The sequence below is a fragment of the Tenrec ecaudatus genome, chromosome 1, assembly GCF_050624435.1.
Source record: "Tenrec ecaudatus isolate mTenEca1 chromosome 1, mTenEca1.hap1, whole genome shotgun sequence".
Classification (NCBI taxonomy): domain Eukaryota; kingdom Metazoa; phylum Chordata; class Mammalia; order Afrosoricida; family Tenrecidae; genus Tenrec; species Tenrec ecaudatus.
The window spans coordinates 159,546,190-159,573,159 of NC_134530.1; the positions used below are offsets into that span (position 1 = coordinate 159,546,190).

General features: G+C 40.8%; 1 protein-coding gene and 1 pseudogene across 2 annotated transcripts; both read right to left on the reverse strand.

Moving 5' to 3' along the window:
* On the reverse strand, positions 1-25,669 carry GOLPH3L (golgi phosphoprotein 3 like). 2 transcript variants are annotated; one of them, XM_075561384.1, is made up of 6 exons: positions 25,528-25,619; positions 25,282-25,333; positions 23,247-23,441; positions 12,790-12,921; positions 9,208-9,322; positions 1-618 (listed from the first exon to the last, which is right to left on the reverse strand). In XM_075561384.1, the coding sequence occupies exons 3-6, from the start codon at positions 23,427-23,429 to the stop codon at positions 191-193; spliced, it is 858 nt and encodes a 285-aa protein (XP_075417499.1). In that variant the 5' UTR covers positions 23,430-23,441; positions 25,282-25,333; positions 25,528-25,619; the 3' UTR covers positions 1-190. The 2 variants fall into 2 exon arrangements, with proteins under 2 accessions (XP_075417499.1, XP_075417506.1); XM_075561391.1 differs by lacking the exon at positions 25,282-25,333 and having other exon boundaries at positions 23,247-23,439; positions 25,528-25,669.
* Positions 9,785-12,147, reverse strand: LOC142437041 (prolyl hydroxylase EGLN3-like; annotated as a pseudogene).
* Positions 25,670-26,970: the final 1,301 nt, after the last annotated feature.

A 26,970-nucleotide genomic window follows, 5' to 3' on the forward strand; every position in this document is an offset into this window, starting at 1 on the left:
AAAACAAAAGTCTACTTAGAATTGTCACTGTCACAAGAAGCCCTGATGTTGTCCTTGCCTCAAATCATTAAATCTGATTCAAGAGAAGGTAAAAATGTTGATGCAAAAACATCTCATTACACAAAACTCAGCGACGGGGTCTCCGATAGTCACCAGCCAGCAGGGAAAAGGAGAAACCCACCCGCTAGCTCTAGGACTTATTGAAGGCTGCCAGCACAGCCCAGATCATCTCTGTGGCACTGTGCTTTGTCCCCTCCACTTCAGGGTCCAATTCTACCAGGTCCTTGGCTCGATTCATTGCCACATCATACTTGTCATCTGTCAGCGAGGAGAAGACATTCTCGAGCACGTCAGAGGAGTGGGCTAGCACCAGAAGTGCCAGTGTCCGCCTGTTCATTCGCTGAGGGTCATTCACCCACCGTTCTAGAACACTATCTTGCAATTTTTTCACTAGTCGCTGCTTTTCCGTTGTGTTGGTTACAGGATGGGTAGTCATATCAAACAGAAGAAAATTCTGCTTCTCAGTAGTTAGAATACCCTTCTCTACTAGGTTCTTTGCAATTCGCTCTCGTACATTCCTCAGCTGGTATTGTAATTTGAAAGGGTTCCAGGTCTCACCTGTAGGGAAAAAGAAATAGACCATCATGAACAGATAGTGAGAAAGTGAAAACATACATTAGTTAGTTATTTGGAACTTGAATGGTTGAATTTTTAAAAAGACTCGTCTCCATCCACTCCTCAATTCAAGCTGTAAACTGTAATGCCAGAAGTAGACATCTCTATGGGAGAAAGAGGAGGTTGTCTGCTCCCATAAAGATCAAGACAGCGAGCAATGCTCCTCCATCCTGTACGGTTGCTGTGAGTCGGAATCAACTAGATGGCAAAGGATATGGCTGGTTTTATAGTCCAGTTTTCAACCCAGTCAGAGTTCACCCTAAAGTAAGTCCAAAAAGTTTTATGAGGGAATTCCATATTGCTAGTTTATAGCCTTTATTTCTCTTAACTTACACAGATTTTCTCTGGTACGGTTAGTGATTCTTATATTTTCTTGGAGTTCTCTTTCAGGTTCCAGTGTCTCCTGAATGTTTCTGCTGTGTACTAATGAAAGTCTCTTCTGGGTGGGTACAGCAGAGAGGACTGAGGCTGCAGTCCTTTATTGGTAGGATCTGAATACTACCTCAGGCATTGCAGGCCAAGGATGGTGGAGACTCGATTGTCCCCATTGCAGCTTACTTTTAGAGGCTCACTTCCCACACTGGAAGGGGCAAGTGAAAACAATAAAGGTGTGCCTTCCTTCCTTCTAGCTCCCATTCAAAAAGACACATGTCAACATCCTGTCCCAGCTCCTGTGCAGTGCCCAAGATTTCTGCCCAGGAAGGGAAGCGAACCTGAAAGATGAGGAGCTCCAATTTCTGTCTAAGAGGACTTTGGAGAGTTGCATGCTTCAAAGTATTACAAATTTGGAGACTACCATAGACTCTATTATCCTGTTACCAGAAGGAACTACAGTGATATCCAGCTACCACTACTGACTACTCTGATCAGAATCACAATAGAAGGTTCTGGATAGACTGGGAGAAAATGTAGAACAAAATTCAAAATCATGAAAAAGACCAGACGTACTGGTCTGATAGAAGCCCTAATACTCAGGGGCTTAGCCATTATTCACACCTGGAACTGAACCCACATATGGGGATTACTTCTCAGGCAAATTAACCAGGCCCATAAAGTGAACTGTAATATCTGCGGGGGGTGGGGAAGATTCATCAGAACAATCAATCATATGATTACCTAAAGGACATCTCTGCTCAGAAGGATGAATGGAAACAAAGAATCCAGGGAGGAAGCGGGGGAGAGCGAGCGATATTATATTAAGGGGATTGCAACTAACATCATGAAGCAACAATGTTTAAGAATTTAAAAAAAACCAATTTGCTCTGTAAACCTTTGCCCACACCACAATAAGATGTTTGGGATGTGGGGAAGCCTCCAAACCCCAACATATGAGATCTTAAGAGGATAATTAAGAGGGTGCCAGTAGCTTCATGATACTGGTAGCAACAAGCCAAATGGTAAAGCAGCTTCGAAGTTTATAGAGAGAACTAGAGAAAGATAAATCCATGAAAAGCCCTCCTGGGATCACAGCCAATTCTGGGGTTGAAAAGACTATGTGAATGCACTAAGTTGTACTAGGAGCAATCAAAACAGGGAAGGGTTAGGAGAGATTTGAAAGACCTCCCTAAGCCACCCACAGATCCATCAACAAAGGGTGGAAATTACAATTTAATAGGGCTTAAGCATAACCTTTGACCAAACACTGGCTGAATCAAAGGGGAACTCCTAGATGGCCTGAATTAAAAATAAAATCACAGGTAAGAAGCACCAACAAGATGGTGGTGTAAGTAGTTTTACACTTCCACTCCCCCTATAGGGACTTCTCTTTCCATTCCTCACCCAACACAAAACATAATGGGGCAGAAACTGGCAGAACTTATGCATTCTTGGTGTAATATGTATAACAATATTAACACAAAAAAAGGAAAAGAAGTTGTTACATAGGAATAAAGTTTGACTGCAATGAAATTTAGTGTAAATTTTAAGTAGGTTTTGATAAGCTAGAATATATACTTGTAAGCCATAGTGCAACCACTAAGAAAATAATAAAATTAATTTAAAGATTGTAAAGGATTCAAAACGTTACACTAGGAAATATCTCCTTACAACAAAAGAAGGCAATAAGGGACTAAGGGGAGTAAAAAAAAAATACTGATATAGGAAACAAATAACAAAATGGCATATGTAAATTTAATCAATGACATTAAATATGAATGGATTATAAATAACCCAAGCAAAAGGCAGAGAATGGGGACTTTTAGGAAAATAGTGGACTAGGTAGACCCACTACCCACCCAGATCTTCTACAACAAAGGCAGGAAAAACAAATGCTACAGCACACGCCTGGACCCAAGCTTCAGAGGAAAGGGAAGAGAAGTGAACTGAGCACTAACTCGGAGAAGAAGCGGAACAAAAGTCGGACAAGAAGAAAAAATATAATGGGTGAAGTGTCGACTGGCATCTTGAACTTCTGTACACACTGTTTGCTTGGGACAGCGACCTGGATAGCTCATTCAGTAGAGCACAAGTGCACCTAGACAGTGGCTGGCAAACAGAAAAGTGTGTTCTTCCTCATTTCCTCATAGCTTCCTGGTGATCAGAACCATGGCCAACCTTACCTTCATCCACTTGGCAGGTGGTGACACCTACTTACTTAGGTCCTGCTCTACCTAAGGCCAGAGAAGCATCCTTGTAAGTTGGGCACCAGTTGTATTAATACTCCCCAAGTGTGGAGGTGTGTGCTTTCTGTCTCCACCATCCAGCAGAAAGAACATCCACTGTCAGAAGGGTGGCCTGCCTTCATCCTTATCTTCGCCAGGTATCCTAACCCCAGTCATCCAAAAAGCTGACATCAACTCTGCAACCAGGTCATCTAAATCCAGTCACCCTGAGCCAGCATAAATTCCTCCCAGAACTAACCCCAAGGACCTTTTAGGGTGGCAGGAACTCCATCTAGAGCCAAACTAAAAATCCTTACTGATACTGGGTCAACTACACTCATAATGACCCTAGAAGACAGAGTAGAACTGTCCCTTCTAGGATTTTGTAAGTCTTTATAGAAGAGAAAGCCTCCATTTTCCCTCCCGTGCAGCTAGGGTTTCAAGCAGCAGACCTCCAACTCATAAACTGCCTTTACTCCCAGGACTCCTTTTCCTTTGGGACTGGGTACCTTGAATGCTTTTCACCTCCTTGGCCAGCAGAGTATGACCCAAGCCAGGGGACATGCTCCACCCCCACCCCCAACACCACCACCAATTTTCTTTTGTTTTGTTTTTTCTTTCTCTGTATTCCTTTTTTTGTTGTTGCTTTAGTTTCTCTTCCTTTGTTTAGTTATTTTTCTTTAACTCTTCCCTCGGTTTTATTTGTTTCTCTTTCCTTATGTTTTATTTTATTTTTCAGTTATTTCCTTTTTCTTCTTGTTAGCTGGTCTTTTTCTTTCCTTCGTAGATTTTATTAATTTAGTTTTTTGGAGTTCTTGTATTGGTTTTCTCTCTTTATCTCTCGTCCCTCCCACCCAGCAAGAAGCAGTTAGCATACCCACAGTGCTCAGCTAAATCGCACCTCTTTTTTAACCTAGTGGTTGAGGGTCACCAGCTGCTCCAGTACCAGTGATCAATAATAGATCAATAATACCACTGATCAACAATAGACAGCATCTAAAAGAAGCTCAACTATGCTACATGAACCGCAAGAACAGAGAACTATGCACACATTCCCAACATCTGTCACATCTATCATAAGACAGACGATGAGAGCCTAAGGACACACCAACATATAATCACTTAAATGCAAATATAATAGCACCATAATGTCTCAGCAAAAGTAAGACAATTTCAGTCCAAGAAACCAAATCAACCAAACTCACTAAATAATCTCATAATTATTAGCATGCCTTCTAACATCTTTCTTGATTCTGACTCATAGTGACCCTATAGGTCAGAGAGGCTGTAAATATTTATGGGAGCAGAAAGTTTCATCTTTCAGAGTGGGTAGTGGGCTCAAACTATTGACCTTGTAGGTATCAGTTCAACTCATAACCTACCAAGGTACCTTAAGAAACAAGACAGTGACTCAACAAAGTGACTAAACTGTAGAGTCAGAAAAAACCCATCTTGAGGAAGAAAACTCAGTGGAACTTGATAAGGAATTCAAAAGAAGGAAACTTAGGTACCTTCAAGGGATTAATAGATCAAGAAAGCTGATGACAAAATTAAGAAAAACACAGATAAAACTTTAGGAGAATAAAGGCAAACACTCTAAAAACAAACTGACAAATGCAAAATTATTAGCCCCATAAAACCCCAGATACTTAGGACTAAGATTTTAATAACAGATACTGCATTGAAAAGGCAAAGGAGTAGAATTAAAGCCAATGAGTCAGGAAGCTATCTCCTAAGGATGTAGCCATAGCTGAGTGAGTGCTTCCATCATGTATCCATTTGTTGAAGCATCTTAATTGGTATTCTGGGGTCTTCCCTCCACCCCCAATGCCTTCAGTGTAGCTCAGACTTCCTCTTTCAATATCATTGGCTCTTGGTCATATGCTACCTCCTGAAATGGTTGAACATTGACCAATGATTTCTGATACTGTAACTCAATGCATTCTTCTATTTTTTATGCTTCTTACATAGTTCAATATTTTACTTATAGAATCCTACAATATTACAACTGGAGGCTTGAATTTTTCTTTAATTTTTTTCAGTTTAAGAAATGTTCAGCATGTTCTTCAATCTTTATTTTCTAACTCCAGGTCTTTGCATATTTCATTACTACTTCACTCTGTCTTCTTGAGACAATCTCTGAAATCTTCTGTTTAGCTCTTTTACATCATTATTTTTTTATTGGCTTTAAAATGAAACCCAACCAAACTCAATACCATAGAGTCAATGCCATATTACAGTAACCCTATAGGATAGGGCAGAATTGTCGCTGTGGGTTTCCAAGACTGTAACTCTTTATGGGAGTAGAAAATCTCGTCTTTCTCCCTCAGAGCAAATAGTGGTTTTGAACTGCTGACCTTGAAGTTAGCAGCCCAATGTATAATCCACTATGCTGCCAGACCTCCTCATTAGCTTGAGCTACTCTGTATTCATAAGTAAAATTGTAAAGCCTCCTCTGATATCCATTTTTGGTCATTTCTTTCTTTCCTATCTTTGTAATGGCTTCTTCTTTTTTCCCGGTATGACATCCTTGAGGTCTCACACAACTTACTGGTCTTTGGTCATTAGTGTTTCAAATCTATTCCTGAGGTGGTCTCTGAATTCAAGTGGGTATACCCAAGGAAGCTTGTGCTTTGGCTAGCACGGACTTATTTTAATTTTCTTCAGCTTCAACTCGAACTTACACACGAGCAATTGATGTTCTGAAGTTGGTCCCTGGTCTTGTTCTGACTGGTGATTGTGAGCTTCTCTACTGACTTCATCTGCCAGAGAGGCATAAGTGGTGGCTCGTGCAATGCTGTCGTGCTGAGAGACACAACTCATGAATTTCACATAAGAGCAGGGTCCATGGTGACCACAGATCAGCAACGCTTCCAGAGTAAGGCAGACTAGGAAGAAGGACACCTGACACTTTACTTCTGAAATAATTGGCCAGTGAAAATCTTATGAATAGAAGTGGATCATGGTCTGCTAGAGTGCTATAAGATAGTCCATCAGACTAGAAGGTTCTCAAAATATAGCTGGGGAAGAACTGCCTGCAGAAAGCAGTGCCAATCTTCACAATATGAATGGAGTAAAGTTTGCTGAACTTTCATTTTCACTACTCAAATTGAGGATAAACAGCTATAAACATCAATTAATAATCAGAATATGAAATATCTGAAGAAAGAATTTAGGAAGATTTAAAATTGTCCAAAAGAAATGGAATGCATAAAAAAATCAACTGGTACTGCTCATTCAAAATCACACATCATATGGTCTACTATGGCAAGAATTACAAACTGAACAGGAATTATATCATATTAATTGTTAAAAACAACACTTCAAGATCTATCCTGAAGTAAAACACTGCCAGTGGTAGGTTAATATCCATATTCCTATAAGAAAGATGAGTTAATATGACTATTATTGAATTTTGTACATCACTAATATCACAGATAAAAATTTTTACCAACTCTTGAGGTCTAAAATTGATCAAACAAACAAGGCAACTGCATGACAGAATTTTTCAAGACTGATTATTTACTCATTGCTACTGCTTTTTTCAACAGCATAAACGATAACTTATACAAGTGAGATTTGCTGTATGGTATATACAGGAATCGATGTTATTAGTCCTTAGGAAAATGCAAATCAAAACCACAATGACATATCATTTTCTGCCCATTAGAATGGCTAACTTTCTTATTCGATTGAATGTGTCATCAGGAGGGGCCAACTGCTGGAGAGAGATATTATACTTGGCAAAGTCGTGAGCGAGCAAAAAAGGAGGCCCTCAAGATTACAGGGGCCCTCAAACTTTTTAAACAGGGGGCCAGTTCACTGTCCCTGAGACCGTTGGAGGGCCAGACTGTAGTTTAAAAAAAAAACAACCCAAAACTATGAACAAATTCCTATGCACACTGCACATATCTTATTTTGAAGTAAAAAAACAAAACAGGGCAAAAACACCCAGCGGGATGGATAAATGTCCTCAGCAGGCTGCATGTGGCTTGCAGGCCATAGTTCGAGGACCCCGGCCAAGAAGATGGACTGACAGAGTGACTGCAATCATGGGCTTGTGAGGATGGTGCGGGACCGGGCAACATTTCATTCTGTTATACTTAAAGTTGCTATGAGTTGGAGCTGACATGATAGCACCTGACAGAAGCAGTGTGTTAGTCCAGGTGGACTAGAGAAGCAAATTCATAGGCACTCATATGTGTCTAAGAAAGAGCTTTCAAAAAGGAAAAAGAAAAAGCTTTATGTACAAGACCAACTGAATATTGAGAAAACATCCCAGCCCAGTCCACATCAAGTCCCTAAGTCCAATCTTAGCCTACATCAGTCTGAGAGCAATCTATACGTTCTTCTTTAGACTCATGAAGCACATGCAATGATGCCGAGTGCAGGAAGATCACAGGCCAGTGGGTGGGAAGTCTTGTGGATCCAGTGATAGTAGAGGCATCTCAGCACTGGCAGGGGTCTCCATGTGGCTCCTTCAGCTCCTGGCTCTAGCGTAGTTCCATGAGTCTTGTCAGCAAGCATGCCTCACAGGGAGTGAGCATGTGTCCCACCTCCAAAAAGGTAATCTCCTTAGTGCCTCCAAATGAGGTCATCAAGCTGAGACCTAATTGACAGGCTAAACTCCACCCCTTCATTCTTAAGTCTCAAATTGACAACAGATTATGTAACTACCACAAGCAAGATGGCTAAAAAAATTAGCAATAGCAAGTATAGATGAGGATTAAGAGAAAGTTATATACTGCTAATGGGAATGTAAAATGATGCAGCCATTTTGCAAAGTAGTTTGTGTTTTCAAGAAGTTTAAAATCTAGCATGATGATTATGTGAAGACAAAAATACTAGAAGTAGGCCCTAGTGTATTATCTCTTACAACAAAATGTGAATCTATCCAATAAGAATTTCAATTTAGAACAAACACCAAGCCAACTGTTCTAGAAGGTGACACTGACTGTGTCTTTAAGGTGCCCTCTGGAAAATTTTCACTAAAATTGTATGCCATAAGTTTGATACTTTTGTCAGAATTACCAAAAAAGTTTTAAAAAGGAATAAAATACTGATACATGATGTAAGAGATGAAAATATTATGCTAAATGAAAGAAGTCAGACATTAAAGACTATGCATTATATGGTCCCATTTATATGAAATATCCAGAACAGGAAAATCTACAGGAAAAAAAAGTACACTAAAAATTGCCTGCATCCAAAAAAAAAAAAAAAAAAGAGGACCTGATGTAAAGAGCTTAAGTGGAGAGCAAATGCTTTGAGAATGATTGGGGCAGGGAATGTGCAGATGTGCTTTACACAATTGATGTATGTGTATGTATGGATTGTGATGAGTTGTATGAGCCCCTAATAAATTGTTTTAAAAAATTGCCTGCATCCAAAGAGGAAGGCTAGGGGAAAATTAGAGTAATGGGTACCTGGTTTCTTTTTGCAGTGATGAAAATGTTTCAAACTTAAGACTGTGTAATACATGGCATTTGGTGAGCTGATGCATAACAGAATGAAACACTGTCCAGTGACTGCCCCATCTGTGCCTCAGTGCCTCCATTTCCACCTGTCTGGCAGGGGCTGACTTATTGCTATGATCCCAGAAGCTATACATTGCTATGTCAAATGTCAGCAGGGTACCCATGGTGGACAAGCTTCAGCAGAGCTCTCTAAAACACACTAAGAAAAAATGCCTGGCAATCTCCAATCTTAAAATCAGCCAATGGAAAGCTTTAGTTATTAACCTGTGCTTTTTCTTTTGCTCGCTCATTAAATAAATGGCTGTCAAGTTGACTGATTCACAGCGACCCTATAGTGCAGTTAAAAGACAGACTGTATGACTCTTACTCAGCATCCTTCACTTCTCTATTCTTTTCCTGACATTAAGGTTAAGTTCAAAACAATAAAGCATGGAATACATTTTGAATCATCTTACCAGTGAGCAATTCTATCCATGTTGGAACAGTTTCATTGGGTTCAGTTGCTTTAATGTGTCTGAGTGTTTCATCCAGTAAGATGTCACCTGTGGGGCTGTCTGTCTTTACCAGTACCTTTCAAGATAGAAGAAACAAGGGCTGTGGCTAAGTTAACATATTCAAATAAAAATCTTAGTAGTTAAGTGTTACAGGAAATGCAATGATGCTTTTATCACAATCCATCCGTCCATCCATTGTGTCAAGTACATTAGGACAAATATTTAACAGCATTTCAAAAGTAACTTTTCTGCATGAATAAAAGCAAGAACTCTCTTATTTTTATTGTTCAAGATACACACATGTTTAATGTATATCACTAGACAAGGTTTTTAACACCATTATCAGAAGTTGGCCCTAAAACTACCAAGGAGTTGTTTTTTCCCCTTTGATTTAAATTCAAATTCCATGAACAAAAAGGCAACCCAAGCAATGAATGGCTAGCTTTTAGGCTCAAGATTTCCAGAAAAGAAAATGAAAACAAGATGAATGAATTGGGTTTTTTTCCTAGCAAAGTCCATTCTCAGCAAAATGGCCAGAGGCAGAAAGTCCAGGCTGCAGGATAAGGAAAGAGGAGTGACCACCCTATAGGACAATTCAAGGTCGATGACTATGACAGCAGCCCTTTCTCCTGGAAATACTGTCCCTAGGCTGTGATCAATATCCAGAAACCCTAACAGCCCTGGAGGAGTGTTAACCTGGAAACTGTTCAGATGGCACAAATTTCTGTTTCTTCCTGTTGTTGAGGCTTCATCGAGGCCTCTCTGTGGCATAAGTCATCTTTTTTTTCTCCTTTGGCTAATCTCTTCTTTTCAAATCCGAAAGTGTACATAAAGTGCAAGTAAGATCCAACATTTCCCCTGTGCTGTTATGCTCGCATCTTGACAGCCAGTGATACCAAAATCTATCAGCAAGTTGTCTGCAGGTTATTTCTGGAGTTAGCAAAGACAGTGTCTGAAGGTCAATGAAGTCTTGGCAAGAAGACACAAAGTACCACACACAAGACAGGAGTGTGAGCTGTGGGAGGCATTCCAGCAGCAGGGAGAGGTTCTCATCACTGAGTTACGAAAGAGGCCGTCAGGAGCCATCACTAAAATCAATGATGTCGGCGGATTTCAGAGCACCAGTCAGTCTTCAGGAAGGGCAGATTCAGCTGTCCTAGTAAAGTTCTTGAACTTTTGGGCTTCTGCCCTTTCTTCAGCATCAAAGTACGCAACCGTCCTAGCGTATCTCGTTACATAGAAAGGCTGAACTTCATGTGGGTTCCGGCGGTCTGACCAGGAGTCTGTCAAAAATGGGCTCCACACCAACTATGAAATATTTTCCTTCTGGAAATATCTGTAGGATCCCACCGTGCAGCTTGGCATCCCATTTCTTGTTCAGATAGTAAATGCAGGTGATACAGCAGCCATCACCGTTGGGGTTGTCCACATGGCAAATGAGATAGTTAGTTTGTTGTGCCAACCTGCCCGATAAACACGTGGGATTAATGGAAGGGCGGCAAGATAAATGGCTCGGTGAGCCTCGCCTTTCTTGTCTCTTGCTTTTTGATCTTCGGACCAGTGTGTGGCTGCCTTGCTTGTTCTGTGCCTCAATTTGCAAACTACACTACCAGTGGGACACCTAACTGTGGACTGTGTTGCTGTTAATTTGAGTTTCCTTCAACACCTGCTTCACCACACATTTGGAATTTACATCTCTTGAGCTGGGGACTGTTGGACCCTGTCATCTGGCTGACTGTTGGTGACCTGCCTGGCTGTTTGCTGCCTGTGCCCGGACAGCCTGAATTGTTCCACAGAGGACTACCTCAAGACTTGAAGGACAACTGTCTCACGGGAGTGAGTTGCACTGAGTCATTTGTACTGCTTTATAATTTAATTAACTGTTTATTTCTTATGTTATCTACCTGTATAAGTTATTAGCATTCAGGTTTTGTTTCTTTAGAGAACCCTGTCTAACATAGCAGACATAACCTGTTTCACTGCCTGGATAGCAAGCCACCACTGCCTTGGACCTCTTCTTTATTTCTTTTTTAAAATCATTTTATTGGGGGCTCATACAACTCTTATCACAATCCATACATCCATCCATTGTGTCACGCACATTTGTACATTTGTTGCCATCATCATTCTCAAAACATTTGCTTTCTACCTCAGCCCTTGGTAGCAGCTCATTTTTCCCCTCCTTCTCCTCTCCCCCTCTCTTGTGAATCTTTGATAATTTATAAATTATTATTACTTTGTCATATCTTACATTGTCAACGTCTCCCTTCACCCACTTTTCTGTTGTCCATCCCCCAGGGAGGAGGTTCTATGTAGACCCTTATATTGGTTCCCTCTTTCTACCCCCACCCTCTAATCTGTCCTGGAGTCCCTGTGTTTCCAGTTCCTATCTGGTACTAGGTGTCCATCCTCTGGTCTAGCTGGATTTGTAAGGTAGAATTGGGATCATGATAGTGGGGGTGGGGTGGGGGAAGAAGCATTTAGGAATTAGAAGAAAGTTGCATGTTTTATCATTGCAAGACTGTACCATGACTGGCTCATCTCCTCCCCTGACCCTTCAGTAAGGGGCTGTCCAGTTGGCCCTGGACCTCTTCTTGACATAGTATTTACCCAGCCGGCTTCCACAGTGTAGGATCAGCCTGTCGATGAGGGGCAGGAGGAAGCTCATTGCCCCTGATCATGTGCTCTGGTTGCCCTGCAGGTGCCGCCTGGGGACTTCAGTGTGGAACCCACCAGCTGGCTGTCCTGCAGAGCCCCATTGCAGGACAGCTGTTTGACACTCTGTAGGACGCAGTCACCCACCACCTTGCCCAGGAAGTTGTCCAGGTAGCAGAAGCTGACATTTTGTGCAGTCAGGGGCATTTTTTACAGATCCAGCCTCATAATGTGTCCTAGGGGCATTTCGCCCGCACAGTAGAGGTTGGGGACCCCCAGTGGGCATCCTGAAAGGGATAGACCTAAGGGCGAATGGAGCTTGGGCAAAGGGAGCCTGGCCCAAGCTTCTGAGTCCTCAAGCCACCCTAGCGTCAGGGAGAAGGGAAAGTTACTTGGAACTCTGGGACTCGGAGTCCCATTCAAGGCTAGAGGGAGTCATGCTGGGGCGGCTCCAGGATCCAGCGCTGGGCTGACCCAGCAAGGAATCAGAGAACCCCTTCAGGAGAAGCAGAGTCACCAACTTGGATTCCTCTCTTTGCTCTAAGATAGTTATAGTTGTCTAGGCACTGGGACAATGAGCCCTGGTGGCACAGTGGTTAAGCACGTGGTTGCTAACCAAAAGATTGACAGTTCAAACCTACCAGCTTTCTCCATGAAAGTAAGGGGTGGCGCTGTGCTTTGGAAACCATATGAGGCAGTTCTACGATGTCTGACAGCATTGCAGAGTGAGAGTCTACTTGATGGCAACAGGTTTGGTTTAGACAATGGGACAACAGAAACAGTGATATTTGATTGTCTCATATCTCAACTATTTTATTCTTCCAAATAATAACAATGGATTATTTTTAGTCTTCCAGAAGTAAACTAGTGTTATAGAGGATGCTGTACCTTTCTGTCCAGTAGTCTCTTCTTACGCATGGTGGGGGGTTCCAAACAGATTCGTCCTCGCATGGCCAGCTCTATCAAGATGCCCCCTCGTAGCCCAGATGAGATGCAGTCATTCCAGAAAGATGTGTAACCCTAGAAAAAGAGAAAAATAAAGAGAAAGTATACTCTGAAAGGCATTGACCTTGCAGCAAGCACCCTAAGATTGATCCACTTTATTATTTTTTTACCTTTTAAATTAATTAATTAAAAATCATTTTATTGGGAGCACTTACTGATATCATAATATTCCACAGTTCAATCATATCAAGCATATTGTGAAATTGCTACCATAGTCAGTTTCAAAACATTTTCTTCTTGGACTCCATGATATCAGATTCCCTTTATCCCCCTTCCTCTCCACCCTTCCCCTTCAGGAGCCTGCATATGCCTTCCTCATCACACTGTATGAGCTCAGAACAAAGTACAGAAAATAGCATTCGATGTCCCCTGAATCCCCTTAACCTAAAACTTGTGTGTTAGTTATCTGATCCTACTACAACCTAAATCCCATAGAGGGCTTTTAAAAACAGATGTTTGTTTTCTCAGTTTCTAAACTCAACTCACTGCCATTAAGTTGATCCTTATAGTGACTCTAGAGCAGTAGTTCTAAACGTGCCTCCTGCCGCCACCCTCTAATACAGTTCCTCATGTTGTGGGGACCCCAACCATATAACATGGTTTTTGTTGCTACTTCATCACTGTAATTTTGCTACTGTTATGAATCGGGTGACCCCTGTGAAAGGGTCATTCAACCCCCAAAGGGGTTGAGACCCACAGGTTGCGAACCGCTGCTCTAGAGTAGAACTTGCCCCTGTGGGTTTTCTAGACAGTAGGCGGCTTCATTTCTCCCCTGGAGCAGCTGGCGGGCTCAAACTGCTGACTTTGTGGTTAGCAGTCCACTACACTACCAGGACTCCTTCTCACATTTTAAAAGTTCAGATTCAGAGTTCTAACTTAGGGGAAAGCTTTTTGTCTATGTCAGTTCTGGAGAAAGGTTCCTATCTCTTTAATTCCTGCTTCCTGGTTCCTTGGAGATTTCCATGTGGCATCTATCATACTGTGGTGAAGTTAAATTGCTTAATATGGATCTTTTATTCATAATCTCTGTAACTCCTATCCAATGAATGGATGGGAGCAGGTAAATACGGTGTAGAGGACTTTAACTTGGGGGGTGATAACCAGATCTTCCATTCTACTGAGTAAGAGTGAGCCATCTCAGAGTCAAGAACAGGAAATCCCATGACCACGGGGGATGATGAAAAGCCACCAGCAGTGCACATGCAAGATCCCTGCCTGAAGTGGTGGAGGCAGAGAGGTTGTAACACCAAGACCATGAAACAGAGCAGGGGAGCAGACCAAGACAGTGAAGCATAGCAGTAAGTGGGCTGTCCTGTAGAGGTCAGAGGACCACATGGCTGGCAGGCTGCGGACCAGAGAGATATGCCTGCCAGCATGTCTGAGAAGCAACACTGAAGATAAAAGAATTATATCCATTTTGTACTGGTTAAAACCAAACCAAATAAAATAAAACAAAACAGAAAATAGCATACAATTCACTGCCACTGTGTTGATTCTGACTCATAGTGAGCTTATAGGGCAGAGCAGAACTACCTCCATGGGTCTCCAAGGCTGTAAGTATACAATGGTATTATGCATTTTTGTGTCTGAATTATTTATAATTAAAAAAAGGCATTTTTAGATATTAAAAAATAAGTCCAGTAGTAGCCAATAATGTTATTATGGGTATTTCTGGGAAGTGAGGTTTCTATCTTTCTCTGCCTCTATCATTGCCCATTATATTTTTCTCTATTTGTCAACAGTACATACTATATTTACAAACTTTTTTAGTAAAACAAAAAAGGAAAAATAACATGTATGTATGAACCTTTACAATTTCAAATCCTGCAGTTTAAGGCTCTTATGACTAGCGAAACCTCAACGGTATTATTTTTATTAACAAAGGAGTATTATTATTTTATTTTATTTAGTAATCATTTTAGTGGGGGGGGGCTCTTACAAATCTTATGACAATCCATCATTCAACTGTATTAAGCACACTTGTACATATGTTGTCATCAACATCTCCAAAATGCTTTCTTTCTACTTGAGCCCTTGATATCAGCTCCTCTCTTTTCTCCACCCTCCCACCCTTGTGACTCCTTAATCAATTAAATAAGTTTATTGTTATTTCGTGTCTTACACTGTTCATGGTTTCCCTTCACCCATATTACTGCTATTCATCCCCCTGGGGGCGATGGGCAATATCCAACCTTGTAACAGGCCCTTCCCTCCACCTCCTCTTACCCTCATGAAACAAAGGATTATTTAAATGGCAAAGATTTAATTGCCATATATAACATAATTAGTGTAGTCAAATATCAGAACACACAGTGGTGGTACATCTCTAATATCCAAACCCCATTCAAAACAGTACTGTATGGAGGTTTTAAAGGAAGAGCACACATTTCTATTCTGCTAAGCAGATATTCTAAAGTTGAAAATAATCCTAATAAAATTGAAATACAAGGTGGTGTTAACATTTGTGGAAACATTCCATTGTTCATAAATACAATTTTTTCATGAATGTTCTAAAACTACCTTATTCATGAAAAGTTTTTGCATTCTGAGTTTCATCTTTTTGGGAGACATTTAAGTTTCTTACCTATTATCACAATTAAAAACCCCAACATGTAACTATATGCCGCTACATTTTTTTTGAAGCTACAATTTTTACCTCAAAAGTTCATTATTTTAAAGTGAATAAGTAGCAATGATAAGTAATAAATTGTTCATATGGGAGCATAAGCAAATGTGGTGAAGAAAGCTGATGGTGCCCAGCTATCAAATGATATAGCATCTATGGTCTTAAAGGCTAAAAGATAAAACAAGTGGCCACCTAGCTCAGAAGCAACAAAGCTCACATGGAAGAAGCACACCAGCCTGTGTAATCATGAGGTGTCGATGGGATCAGTTATCAGGCATCTAAGACCCAGAATAAAACCATACCAAAGATGAATGGGGATGGGATGGAGTGGAGACCCAATGTCCATCTGTAGACAATTGAACATTCCTTCACAGAGGGGTCACAGGGAAGAGATGAGCCAGTCACGGTGCAGTATAGCACTGATGAAACACCCAACTTTCCTCTAGTTCTTTGGTAAACTAGTTCTCTAGCATGACCTCAATTCTACCTAACAAATCAGATTAGACCAGAGCATGCACACTGCTGAGACAAGAGCCCATAACACATAGGAGAGAGTGGGTGCGAAAGGGGAACTTGATCACAAGGATCAACCTAGAACCCCCTCCCAGGGGGACAAATAATGGAAAAGTAGGTAAGGGGTAATGGAGGACAATGTAAGATATGGACAAAATAATCTCTAACTTATCAAGGGTTCATGAGGGAGGGCGGGCAGGGGAGGGAGGGGGAAGAAATGGGGAGCTGATATCAGGGGCTCAAGTGGTAAGAGAATGCATTGAGAATGATGGTGGTGGCATATGTACAAATGTGCTTGACTCACTGGAGGAATGTATGGATTGTGATAAGAGATGTAACAGGCCCCAGTAAAGGTTTGGTTTTTTTTTTGAACTTTTTCAAAAAATTTTAAAACATTTTATTGGGGGCTCATACAACTCTGATCACAATACATACATACATCAATTGTATATAGCACATCTGTACATTCTTTGCCCTCATAATTTTCAAAGCATTTGCTCTCCACTTAAGCCCTTTGTATCAAGTCCTCTTTCCCCCCTCCCTCCCCGTTCCCCTCTCCCAAAGGTATTTTTTAAAGTAATAAATTGTTCATACATTTTCTTTTTTTTCTTATTTCCATTTTGTCAAGCGTATTTGTACATTTGTTGCCATCATCATTCTCAAAACATTTGCTTTCTGCTTGAGCCCTTGGTATCAGCTCATTTTTCCCCTTATCCTCCCGTTTGCTCCTCCCTCATGAACCCTGTATAATTTATAAATTATTATTATTTTGTCATATCTTATATTGTCCGACGTCTCCCATCACCCACTTTTCTGTTGTTATATGTAAATCATTGTAATCTACATATATAGAATATATGTAGATATCCATATAAGGGTGGAGGAGGAGGTTATATGTAGATCCATGTAATTGGTTCCCCCGTTCCACCCCACTCTACCTCCACCCTCCCAGTATCGCCACTCTCACCGCTGGTCCTGAAGGGATCATCTGTCCTAGATTCCCTGTGTTCCCAGTACCTATCTGTACCATTGTACATCCTCTGGTCTAGCCAGATTTGTAGGGTAGAATTGGGATCATGATAGTAGGGGTAGAGGAAGCATTCAGGAGGTAGAGGAAAGTTGTATGTTTCATCATTGCTACTCTGCACCCTGATTGGCTCGTCTCCTCTCCATGACCCTTCTGTAAAGGGATGTCCAGTTGCCTACAGATGGGTCTTGCGTCCCCAATCTGCACTTCCCCCTCATTCACAATGATTTGATTTTTTTTTTCAATGCCTGATATTTGATCACTTTGACACCTCATGATCACACAGGCTGGTGTGCTTCTTCCATGTGGGCTTTGTTACTTCTGAACTAGATGGCCACTTGTTTACTTTCAAGCCTTTAAGACCCCCCCAGATGCTATATCTTTTGATAGCTGGGCACCATCAGCTTTGTTCACCACATTTGTTTATATACCCATTTGTCTTCAGCAATTGTGTCAGGAAGGTGAGCACACAATATGATTTTTTGTTCTTTGATGCCTGATAACTGATCCCTTTGACACCTTGTGGTCACACAGGCTGGTGTGCTTCTTCCATGTAGGCTTTATTGCTTCTGAGCTACATGGCTGCTTGTTTGCCTTCAAGTCTTTAAGATCCTAGAGTAGATGATATATCTTTTGATAGCCAGATTCCATCAGCTTTCCTCACCACATTTGCTTATGCACCAACTGCTTTGTCTTCAGTGATCGTGAATATCATGGACAAAACAAGTTTTTATACTCAATCTTCTATTCTGACATTTGGTTTTTCTTTTTCATTTATGAGTATTCATCTTTTACAAACCAGAACTTCAACCTTCTTGGCAAAAAGGAAAATATACTTCTGGGAAATATTTTTTAATACAGCTATGTCTTGACCAAAGTACATATGGGCATGTCTCTAAGATTAGTTAATAATACATAAGCTGTAACAGGTCTTGGAAGTTGTGATGAAGTTGAAAATGTGATATGAAAAAAGAAAGTAAAATAAAAAGTCTAGGAAAAAAGGGTCTTCTCAAGTTGAACAAACTATGTAGAAAAGAAGATAAAATATACTGATAGATGTATATAGTTTTTTAGAAACCCTGGTAAAACGTAGTGAGTTACATGTTGGGCTGTTAACTACAAGGTCAGCAGTTCAAAACCAGCAGGTACTTCAAGGGAGAAAGATCAGGCTTTCTACTTAGGAAAGAGTTCAGTCTCAGAAACCATATAGGCAGTTCTCCTCTATCCTATAGGGTCAATGTGAGTTGGAGTCAACTTGATAGTAGTAAGCTTGTTTTTTGGTTTATATAAGCAATTAATGTCTAGTTAAGGTCACTTACCAAAGACAAAATTAGTATTTATATATATATAAAGTAACATTTTAATTTAAATATTTTCTAAACTATTGCCAGCAATAAATATATCTTGTTTTTATATTTACTAAAGACTTCCTTCCAGGAGCTCTGGCAGCATAGTGGTTACATATTGGGCTGCTAACTGCAAAGTCAGCAGTTGAAAACCACCAACCGTCCCTCAAAAGAAAGATGAGAAAGTTATAGTTTTGAAAACCAACAGGGGCAGTTCTACTATGTCCTATAGGGTCAATGAGTCAGAATCCACTCAGTGGCAGCGGGCTTGGGTTTTGTAAAAATGTCCTTGTAAAGGGAGCAGGCTGTTTCAAACATTATATTTATTTTTATATAGGCAGTCCTTGGGTATGAACAGGATCCATTCCTAAGTATATTTTCTAAGTCAGATTTGTAGGTAAGTGTAAATAGGTGCATACAATTCTTATTTAACTTTTCTTTAATGGCATGGTGGCTCTGTGAGTTAGGCACTGAGTTGCTAACCACAAGGTTGGCATTCAAACCCACCAGCTGCTCTGAGGAAGGAAGATGAGGCTGTCTGTCCCCATAAATATTTAGTCTGAGAAACGTGATAAAGGGTCTTTATGAGGCAGAATGGACTTGATGGCTGTGATAGGTAGGTTTATTGTGCCAACCTGGCCAATAGGAACATGTGGGATTAATCAGGTTGCAGTTTGATTGGAGGACAAAGAGATAATGGCTCTGCAGGGTCCATGGTGTGCCCCCCTCCCCCAACCCTGGTGATGAGCGACTGCGTCCTGCTGCTGGAGGTAGTTCTCTGCCTCAACCTGTGGGCCAGGCCAATCCATGCATCATGTAGCTATTGCTTGAAGCTCTTTGGAGGCCTGTTTTGCCAAGCTGCTGGTGGGTACATTACATGAACTCAAGGCTAGTAGATTCGGTCGCCTTGCACTACTTGCATTCTATATTCCATCCAGGCCTACTTTGCTAAACCCCCTAAGACTGTTGATGGCCCACCCTGCTGCCTGCTGCCTGTGGGCAGATACTGCTTGCCTTGCCCTGAGGAGGACTCTGATGTCTGCTTCCTTGACCTTGGACCCAGCAGCCCAAGTGAGTTGAAGAACTTCCAGTATATTATTTGTTTCACAGAAGTGAATTGAACTGAACCCTCTGTACTGCTGTGTGGACTAATCAGATGTTATACTCCTCACTGTGTGTGTGTGTGTGTATCCATACACACACACACACACACACACAAATAAATAGAATTATACATGTCCTAGTTTCATTTCTCTAGAGAACCCTGCCCAACACAATGGCAGGGCCAGAAAAGACTCAAAGTCTTTTGAATGATTTAAAATTTACCAGGGCATTTCTACCCTAGATACTGAAAACAAACAAACAAACAAACAAACCCACTGCTGTTGATTCCAACATATAGAGACCCCAAAGGACAGAGTAGAACTGTCTCATAGGGTTTCCAGGTTTCTTATCTTTACAGAGCAAACTGCCAAATCTTTCCCCCAAAGGAGCAACTCAAGACTCACTGCCACTGAGTCAATTTTGACTGACAGTGACCCTACAAGATAGAGTAGAAACTCTGTGGAAGTAGAAAGCCTCATCATTCTTCTTCAGATTGGTTGGCAGTTTTGAACTGCTGATCTGGTTAGAGCTCAATCCAGGGTTCCTTTGTGGAATAGCTAGTGCGTTTAAACTGCTTATCTTTTGGTTAGCAGCCAAACACTTTAACCACTGCACCACTAGGGCTCCCTATCTCAGATGTACTGAATCAGAATCTACAATTTAATAAGAATTCCCCAGGTGACTCTTAAAATACAGTGTGGAAGTAGACGTTATGAGGGGAGGGGTGGGTGTCAAATAAGAATCAGTTCCATTAAAAGGCTTATAAGAGTTGGACAAGGAGCTGTGGTGGTGCAGTGGTTCTGAGCTGGGTTGCGATCTGCATGGTCAGCTGCAGCTCCGTGGGAGTAAGGCTGGGGCTTTCTACTCTGTAAACAGCTACAATCCCGGAAGCCCACAGGGGTCACTCGCTATGAGTCAATCGTGACTTGATGGGAGTGGGTGAGAGAAGAGTTGGCCAGTAAGAGTTGACCCTCAATGTCTTTATGACAGAAGAAAGTGATTAGAAAGCAGATAATAAAAAGTTAAATTTCAAATGCAGGATAAAATGCCATAGTAAAAATGCCAAGAAAATATTTGGTTAAAGTACAAGAGTTGTTACCTCAAGACTATTCTACTATAAACATTTCAAAAGAAAATAAAAGCTGAAATCAATTTTAAAAACATTTTCTAAAATTAAAATATTCATTTTCAGAGATATTTGTAACTTTAAAGATCCACAGAAAAGAATAAAAACTTATTTTTGCCATAAGAAATTACCTATCATTTATTCTGTGTAAGAGTTACCTTCTTCCTTGCTTTTCATTAAAAAAAAAAACCAAACAAACATTTTTCTCCTCAGATACTTAAGAAGGCTTCAAAGTGTGGGCCCTCTTTATTTCTTTAATAAGATTTGTACTTGCAGTTTCCCAAATCAGAAACTTTAAGTACAAAAGCTTTACACTAATTTATCTTCATCTATGTCTTTTAAAAACTTTGAGGTCTAAGGGCCAGCAAACATCCCTGAACTAACTACAAGCTTTTCTCTTGTGAACTGTTTTGTTCTGTTCTTTGTCAGTGGTTTGTTCTTGTTGTTTTGTTGCCTGGTTGTATACTGTTGCTTTGTTTTCCTCTGTCTTGTTTTCGTGCATGTTAGTGTCTCCACAGGTCTGTCTGAATAGGACAGGCTGGATGAACTTTCTGGAGGAAAAACAAAGGAACCGACAGTTCAGGGGGGACTTGGGGTGGGGGGGTAGGGGGGGTAAGGAAGTGGTGTTAACAAACCCAGGGACAAGGGAAAAACATGGGACCCCAAATGGTAGAGAAGGGGGAGTGGCAGGCCTGGTGGGAAATGATCAAGGGTAAGGTTGCTTAGAGAAGAGGTATACTCTAGCCCAGGTGGCGACGAAGCATGGTAGTAGGGCAGGAGGAAAGTCAAGGGAGATGGAGGAAAGAGCTAGGAGTCAAAGGGCATTCATGGAGGTCTAGACAAAGACATGTACATGCAAATATATATAGGAGGATGGGGAAATAGATCTATGTGTCTATATTTATAGGTCAAGTATTAAGGTGGCGGAAGGACCTTGGGCCTCTACTCAAACACTCCCTCAATGCATGAATACCTTCTTTTATTAAATTGGAACTCTATGATGCACACTCTCCTGACACAACGGCTGGAGCCAAAGTGGGTGAACAAGTAAATGTGGTGAAGAAAGCTGATGGTGCCCGGCTATCAAAAGAGATAGTGACTGGGGTCTTAAAGGCTTGAACATAAACAAACGGCCATCTAGCTCAGAAGCAACAAAGTCCACATGGAAGAACACACCAGCCTGTGTGATCAAGTGATCCCAAAGGGATCAGTTACCAGGCATCAAAGAACAAAAAATCATATCATTGACTGCACACCTCCATGATAGGATCGCTGAAGACAAACGGGTGCATAAGCAAATGTGGTGAAGAAAGCTGATGGTGCCCAGCTATCAAAAGAGATAGTGTCTGGGGTCTTAAAGGCTTGAAGGTGAACAAGCGGCCATCTAGCTCAGAAACAAAAAAGCCCACATGGAAGAAGCACACCGGCCAGTGCGATCACGAGGTGCCAAGGGACCAGGTATAAGGCATCATGCAAAAAAAGATGTAAGAGTGTGTATGTATGTGTATATGTATATATGTATGTGTATATATGTATATATATATACCATATTAAATGAAGGGGGAAGTGCAGAGTGGAGACCCAAGGCCCAAGTGTCGGCCAATGGAGATCCCCTCATAGAGGGGTTTAGGAGAGGAGATGGGTTAATTAGAGTGTGAGGTAGTACCGATGAAGAACACAGCTTTCCCCCAGATCCTGGATGCTTCCTCCCCCCAACTACCATGATCCGAATTCTACCTTGCAGGGCTGGATAGGGCAGAGGCTGTACACTGGTACATATGAGGGCTGGAGACACAGGGAATCCAGGGTGGATGATACCTTCAGGACCAAGGGTGTGAGGGGCGATGCTGGGAGAGTGGAGGGTGAGTGGGTTGGAAAGGGGGAACTGATTACAAGGATCCACATGTGACCTCTTCCCTGGGAGAGGGACAGCAGAGAAGGGGGGAAGGGAGACTCCGGATAGGGCAAGATATGACAAAATAACGAGGTATAAATTACCAAGGGCACATGAGGGAGGGGGGAAAGGGGAGGGAGGGGGAAAAAAAAAGGAGGACCTGATGCAAGGGGCTTAAGTGGAGAGCAAATGCCTTGAGAATGATTGGGGCAGGGAATGTATGGATGTGCTTTATACAATTGATGTATGTATATGAATGGATGGTGATAAGAGTTGTATGAGTCCCTAATAAAATGTAAAAAAAGAAAAGAGGAGAAAAAAATGATTAGGGCAAAGACTGTACAGATGTGCTTTATACAATTGATGTATGTATATGTATGGATGGTGATAAGAGTTGTATGAGCCCCAATAAATTGTTAAAAAAAACAAAAACAAAAAAAACCACCACCACACATAAAAAAAAAACAACAACCAACTTTGAGGTAACTCTGTAATTAAATTACACCTCAAGTAATGATACGCTGGAATTTACCTTCCAATTACGTATCAGTCACCCCTCAAACTCCTCCATCCCCAGATGGCTGGGGCACAATTCCAATTCCAATACTGCACTAACAAAAATATTTTATCAGATAACTTCCTAAAACCATTCCAGAATTTCAGAGTCTTTGAGGTAGTACAGCAAACCCAACCACAGGGCACACCTCTTTGTCCTTGAGTCCCAGGAGCAGCACCTCCTCCATCAGGGTGAGACGGATCTCCTTGGAGGCTCCAGAGTCTGCAAGGTCTGCATGCTTCTCTCCATCAGTGTCTTCTTCAGTTTCCAGCTTCTTTTCAGAGTTCTTGACTACTTCAGTGCGACGGTTCCGGTGAGTTAAAGTGGTCATTCTCACCTGTCTCTGGAAGGGGTGGTAAAAGGATTACCTGTATGCAGGTATGTATACTAAAGATATATACATATAAAAATATTAGAAAAGTTCAATTTGTAATACAATTTCAAAAATATAATAAACACTGATAAGAGGTCAAATTAAGAATTCTAAAAGCCCACCAGAAATGATGATCCTTTAAGTCTCTTTACTATTTTTTTGCATAACCAACAACCTAAGACTGAATGCCTACCATTGTTAACTCCTGTCACAAAATGGATCTCTAAATTTGGGACAGGAAAAAAGTGTGTGCAGGCCCAAAAGGTATAAATAACGCTTTATATGTAATTGCTTTTCAGTGATTCTTTAATACATATAAACAAAATGGAAAATAAAAAAGGATGAGAAAAATTAAACAGGACACCTTCAAATATTCATTACTCATATGCTTATGATTATTTCATGTATTCACTTATGGAGATCACTAGTCTACTGAATAGCATTCAAAAGAACATCACAGTAATTCCACATGTCCAATAGATATCCTTTGCATCTCTAGAATTAACTAGTGATCTTGAAAATACACATATATCTGCCAACAAAATATACTGACAACCAGGTTAAAAGATTAGCAAACCTTTTTCAAATTATTAAAAAAATGGAAGCATCTGCTCTTTTATATCATAGCCTAGTTTTAAAGAAACCACTAAATTATGTATGTGATAAATTTTTAAGTTGGCATACTTTGGCTAGATCTAAATTTGCTTATAAGATATACATAAGCTAACCTCATTGTCATGGAGTTGATGCCAACTCATAGCAACCTGATAGGGCTGGACAGAACTGCCCTGTGGGTTTCTGAGAAAGCAGAAAGTCCTATCATCTTTCTTCAGCAGAGGCTTGTGGTTTTGAACTGCTGCAGTTAGCAGCCCAAGGCGCAACCAGGGATCCTCCAAGACCACCAATACTCCGACACGTGCTGCCATCAAGTCAATTTCCACACATACCCTACAGGATGGCGTAGAACTGGCCCCTGTGGATTCCTAAGACGGTAATTCTTCATGGGAGTAGAAAGCGTTACCTGCCTTCCGCAGAGCAGCACGTGATTTTGAACTACAAACCTTGTGCTTAGCTGTCCAACACCTCACCACGAAGATATTTAAGTCTTAATGAGCAATTATTTAAAAGAATAGTGCCCCTCCCCCAAGGTCAGAAAAATGCACTTGAGAGCCTATGCACTCCATTTGAACTCCTAGCAGTTCCTGTTCCAATGAATTCTATTCATTGCTGTCATGCCATGCCTCAAACATGCCTGTTTTCTGCTCTGCGCCTTGTTTATGCTGAGGGTGCTCTCTTTTCCCATCTTCTCTAAGTTCAGCCGAGTCTTCCGAGGCCTGGTGAAAGCCCACTCGAAGACTCCTCAAGCATTTCCTTCTCCATTCCACCCGCCCATGGTCAGACCTGCTCTCTTCTTGCACTGCAGTGCCACAGATCTGTAAATATACCTACTTCCTTTAAAGTATTTACTATGTAATCTTAATTTGGGTGTAGCTGTCTCTCAACTGTAACTTCTTGAGGACCGGAAACTATCCTTTTTGATTTTTATTCTTTGTTTTCATATTCTCCACAGCAACTAGCACAATGTCTTTTAATGTTGTAACTGACTAATACATATGTACTGATTAAAATGTATACTCAAAAATGCATATGAACACTTAAATTAGAAATACAAGTGAAGTGATTTTCAAAAGGTCTTACTTATACAAGGATAATTTTCAAATCTGATTCTTGGCAGAAAGAAGAGTGAATGAGTTAAGAAAAATGAAGGAGGAAGAGAGCAATGAAAACTGCTTAAGGGCGCTAACCCTACCTGGCAATGTGAACAGAATATACTTCTTTACGCAATCCAAGAAACTTTAAACCTTAAGGGGAAAAAATAATTTTCTTTGAGAAATTAATTCACCCCAGGCGTTTACTAGTTCAAAATCCTACGTGAAGGAAAAATGGCCAAAATAGATTTAAAAACCAAAAATCTTCCTCTCCCCATGAAATTTTTAAAAAAGGTTTAAAATTTATTATTTTGGACATTAGAATATGTATTTTACCCGTTGCTTACCTGATATTACTCCTGGGTTACAGCTGGATGCAGACTGCAGCTTGCGCTATATTTTACAGGGGGACACCTGTCCCCCACCCCACCCCACCCTGGTCCTAGTGGGTGAAAAACTTCTCAGCCACGTAGAGAACACAAACTTCCTGATCCTTCGATGAAGAGAAGGAATAACACATCAGCTTCCTTAGGATCACTAAGCAACCTACCTTGGTGTTTCTTCATTGGGCCAATCAGAAACCACCAAGGTTGCGTCCAGCCAATCGAAGCTTACGAGGGGAGGCTCTCCCCAGGCTATTGTGTTGCGATCCAGACAAACACCACCAAACGGAGGTAGGTTTGGGTTTAACCTGACAGCTGGTCAATCCAATGAAGGAACCTTAGTTGAAAAGAGGAAAGAGCACTCCGTTCCCCACCCCCATTAAACCGGCCAATCAAAGCGTCCCATGAGCTAACACAGGCAATCGATTTACACAGGCTTCTGTTGGTCTACCTCAATATAGCAGGTGTGTTACTGTAGCAGTATATATTGGGGGCAATTAGGTGAGATGTGTTGGGCTAAAGCAATAATTCAAAGAATAAACATTTTAATATTGTTTCTGACAATAAGCTTATCCCTTATTGCCTGCTCCAGAAAAACCGGATGGGTCAGCTTGTAGACGTTTGGGTTACATTTACTATGCTTTTGGGCACATTCCTGCTTACTAACATTCCCTCGTGATTATTACTGGCAAAGCCAGTGACAATGTATGTTATCAGAATATAGCTGCTCCAAATGCAAGAGGCAGACAGAGCAAGTTTTAAGTCTTGTTTTTCCAAAGAAAAAATAATGGGTAAGGCTAGAAGGAGGGCCCGGGTTTCCACCAAAAGCACAGTCTATTTCACATTACTATTCAAAAGTTCTAAGAAGTGTAACTTTCTTTCAAAGTTATACCTACTGAAATGAACTAAAAATTATTTAGTGACTAAATGTTTTCTACTAAGTAAAAATTAAAAGACATGACTACATGCTGAACAATATTTTATTTAAATTGAAAAAAACCCTAAAAGACTCAGATTAAAAAAGTATTTCCTGAAGTAAAAGTATTTTTCAAAAAGTAAGGCTATGAACTTTTTATTGGACATTATGCATTATCATGTTAATACACTATAATTAAAATATTGATAAACATTGTTTTAACAGCACAATGACAAACATATTAGGTAAGTGATAAGGTTTTACATACATAAAAAGTGAATCCCTACCAGATTTTAATAAACATTTTGTTTCCAAAAAATAGCTTTTAGGGGGGCTTAAATGTTAATATATGTTTAAAGCAAGTATTCACAAAAACAGAAGATAGATAAACACTAAGTAGACAATAAACTGAGTCAGTTACAATGTTGTTAATGTTGGCATTAGATTTTTCTCCTTGGATTGTGTCAAATAAGATTAAGGATTACAATATA